General features: G+C 41.9%; 1 protein-coding gene across 1 annotated transcript; it reads left to right on the forward strand.

Annotated features, from left to right (window-relative positions):
- The first annotated feature begins 1,445 nt into the window (after positions 1-1,445).
- CH25H (cholesterol 25-hydroxylase) lies at positions 1,446-2,663 on the forward strand. Its single transcript, XM_030204824.1, has one exon. It carries the CDS (start codon positions 1,447-1,449, stop codon positions 2,284-2,286), a length of 840 nt encoding a protein of 279 aa, XP_030060684.1. The 5' UTR covers position 1,446; the 3' UTR covers positions 2,287-2,663.
- Positions 2,664-4,138: the final 1,475 nt, after the last annotated feature.

Below are 4,138 nucleotides of genomic sequence, written 5' to 3' on the forward strand. Positions count from 1 at the left end.
ATTGCGTGCCCTCTAGTCTTAGTATTTTTGGAAAGAGTAAACAAATGATTCACATCTACCTGTTTTTTTTTTTTGTTACATTTGTACTCTGTGCTTTCCCACTCTTGGCAGGCTCAATGCGGCTTACATATTGTATGCAGGTACTTATTTGTACCTGGGGCAATGGAGGGTTAAGTGACTTGCCCAGAGTCACAAGGAGCTGTAGTGGGAATCAAGCCCAGTTCCCCAGGATCAAAGTCCACCACCCTAACCACTAGGCCACTCCTCCACTCATCCCAGGTCACACCATGTGGGGTCAGTCTGCCAAATATAGGAATATTCCCATTATTTGGTAGTCTGGGTGGAGAATAATAAATAAGAGGAACATTTCCTTATTTGGCAGCCTGATCTGATGCAGTGCCTCTCAGGATGCACCATGCAGGATCAGGCAGCACTATTTTTGAAGATGGTGGCATGGAGGAAGGAGGAACTGGGTATTGCTCCTGCCTCTTCTTGAAGGTCCACTGGGAGGGGGTTGGTGGGGGAGAAGTTATAAGTGCCACTAGACAACAGGGCTATTTGTGGGGTTGGGGGATCAGTAGTTGAGGATGCCATTAGATAACAGGGCTTTTTGTTTGTGGGGTCAGGGGTGCCACTGGATACCAAGGCTATTCGGATTGGGGATGCTACTAGACACCAAAATTATTTGTTCAGGGATTGGGGGTCATCTTGGGGAGAGATCAGATGGTTGGGCAGTTAATTCTCTGGCAGCTCATGGAATGTTTTTTTTTTTTTGGGGGGGGGGGGGGGGTGAAGGTGACCCTTTCATGACAGCCCATGGTTTTTTTTTAAACGTCTCCCTTGCTGACTCATTTGCTATATGAGGCAACTTTCTGTATTGATTCCACTGATCTCCTGTAAAGTGTTGTGTTAGGTTTGTGAAGAACTTTGAAATAATCACAAAAGGATTAGACAAAGTGCTTTCTCATCCATGAGGTAAGTTAGTTCAATGAAAAAAAATAAATTAACACCTTCTATTTTGTGTTTTTAACTTCTGTTTACCTCCATCAATATTCCCTCCCCTCCTCTATTTCTTTACTGAACTGCAATACCTATGTAAACATTTTCACACAGAGCTGAATCATAAATGATATTTGTTCCTTCACCGATCCGATGACTAACTTTTCCTAGCTAATCGCTTAAATTAGTTTAATAAAAACTAGCCTTACCTACAGATCTTCTATCTACCATTTCCAAAGTAGAGATCACAGGACAAAAGTTAGCAGCCCACGCTCACTAGCACACAAGGCTGAGGAATTTCCCCAGGTCACGTGCACGTGTTGGCACCGTCCCGGGGAAAGGAAATGAAGACTTTTCCAGTTCTGAGGCTCTGTGATGTCAGAGCAGGAAGACTGTGGAGTATAATAAAAAGCGATTCGCTGCCGCTGGCATCAGATTAAATCCAGCATGAATTGCAGCGAGCAGAGCAGGGTAGCAACATTCCGCTTTACCGTGGAGGCGGAGCAGGGAGCTGTGGTTTTGCAGCCTCTCTGGGACACTGTCAGAGCCCGGCAGGACTGGCTCAGATCACCTTTCTTTCCAGTGAGCTTCTCCTTTGCGGTCTACATGTCCTTCTGCCTTCCTTTCATTCTGCTGGACTTGTTAAGTGCTAAAATACCAGCTCTGAGAAAGTATAAACTGCAGCCGCACAACAGTCCTACCCTGGGGATGATGATGCTTTGCTTGTTTCACACGATCTACAATCACATCGTCTTCATTTTCCCAGTGACTGTTGCCCACTGGTACTGGAGACCTGTAAGTTTACCTAAAGCCGCCCCGGAGGCGCAGAAGGTCCTGCTGGATACATTTGCTTGTCTTCTGCTTTTCGACTTCCAGTCTTTCGTCTGGCACGTGGTGCATCACAGAATTCCCTGGCTTTACAAAACGTTTCACAAGCTTCATCACAAGCACACTTCTACGTCTGTCCTTGTAACTCACTATTCCAGTGCATGGGAGACGCTGTCACTTGGATTCTTTGCTGGAGTCTGCCCGATAGTGATGAAGTGCCATCCAATGACAGAAATGATTTTCTTCATAGTCAATATTTGGCTGTCAGTGGAGGACCATTCGGGCTACGAGTTTCCCTGGTCACTGCACAAACTGGTGCCATTTGGACTGTGCGGAGGACCACCACACCATGACATCCATCACATGAAATTCCGCTCAAACTATGCTCCTTACTTCACCCACTGGGACAGGCTTTTTGGCACACTGGCTCATTCCCATCCTGAGGAGAAAAGCAAATAATCTGTGCCTTGACTCTACAGAAAACTACAGGCTTTTTGTCCATGCCACAATAAGAGACTGCTGCAGTTCTGAAAACAGCTTGCAGAGACTGCCTTTAGAAATGTGTTATTGTGTCATATTGACAATACTGCACATACTGAATCTGGAAACTGTGCAAAGAGCAACTCAGCTCTGGAAACACTTCTGTGAAACACGAAACACTGAAGAAATGCACTTTTCCCATTCCTGAATGGGTTATGTCAGCTTTTATAAAGCATATAAAATATTGCTGAGCAATATTCCTTTGTGTTTTAAATATATGTGTTTATTACCACTGTAAAAGAGAATTTATTTATAGCTATATTTGTCTATTTATGTTGAAAAAAAACCCACAATAAAACTGTACATTCAACTTGTTGAAATCAGATGCTGTGTTGTGCTTTCTTCTAACAATGAACAGATTTCAGAACCATAAGCATGTTTATTTTATTAGGAATATCCGTTCTCTAATAAAGCGTTGCGCTTGCTGTGTTAGTTCACTTGAAAATGTGAAAATAATGGTTGACGAATTACAGCTGACAGTCCAACAGAATTGCATTGCCCCATAACGGACATTGACCATTATTTGTACATTTATCTGCATGGACTCTTGTATGAAAAGAAGATTTTAGGCCTTAACATTTCATACCTTAGTGTCCATATCAAGCATTAACCTGGTAATGCTTTCAGAAATTTAATGTTGGGAAGTTAGAACATGCCGAGAGTTAAATTCCCCTTTTTAAAGTGAAAGGTATAAAGGATAACTAATTAAAGAAAACAATTTTGGGACATGAAATGCTTTTTTTCCCACACTGCTTGCACAATTGGGAAGAAAGCGCAATGCAAGGTAAGATCTGTAAAATAATGTCCCTCCCCCTTCTACCCCCAATATGTTGGGAAGTTAAAACATGACACTTGGAGTTAATTTCACTGGAGCAGGATGCACTAAAGGGTTGTTTCCAATTATTTTATGTTCATGCTGAAAATGTTTGGCTCTAGGAAAAACTACCCAACTTTCATTCAAATATATTTCCAGGACCAGTCAATTGTTTCAGCAAGAAAAAATAGTTGCTGATGATATCATTCCAGTTTATTAGCTTCATGTGGCTTGGAAGAAAGCTGAAACTTCAGAAAGCTGTCAAAATAAAATGAAAACCCAGGACAGGGACTTTAGCACAGGAGATGTACCTTTCAGTGTAAAATATAAGATACAAATGTCTTTTTGGTTCATTGTCATAGTTTAATTTCTCAGAAGTGGATCTTGTTTATGTAAGCGTCAGATGCTAAAGTTTGAGGTCTGAACTTTCCAGACTTCTGGTCTCTTCCAACACTGCAGGGAAGCACTCTGCAAGTCAGACTCACTGCAGAAAATGTCTGACAATATGATTATAATATCACTCACTGTGAAAGTCTTGAAGCGCAAGGACTCATGTTTTTCAATGTGAGCTCTTCTGGGCCCAATGATGATGTACAAAGAGACTGAAACATTCCTGCAGAGTGTTGGAATGTATTGTATTTTACATGCATTGCCTGTCACCTATTATTTCTCTGTGATTACTCTGTGACCTCTGATGTGAATTACTTAGTGAGGTCACAGCTATGCAACTTCCTGTGGGGGTCAGACACAGCACATGGAGCTCATGTTCTCTCCTAACCTGAGAGGATCTATGGTGGTGTGAGCATCCATTACCATCTAAGCACATGGAAGGAGCTGATAATACAAATGTATAGTATTATGTATATATAAGCCTGTCTGATTATAATCTAACTACAAACTGTGAGTAAACAGATGTTTTGTTACTTCAACTTTAAAGTGACTCAGCAGTGAATTATT

This window comes from Microcaecilia unicolor, chromosome 5 (assembly GCF_901765095.1).
Source record: "Microcaecilia unicolor chromosome 5, aMicUni1.1, whole genome shotgun sequence".
Taxonomy (NCBI): domain Eukaryota; kingdom Metazoa; phylum Chordata; class Amphibia; order Gymnophiona; family Siphonopidae; genus Microcaecilia; species Microcaecilia unicolor.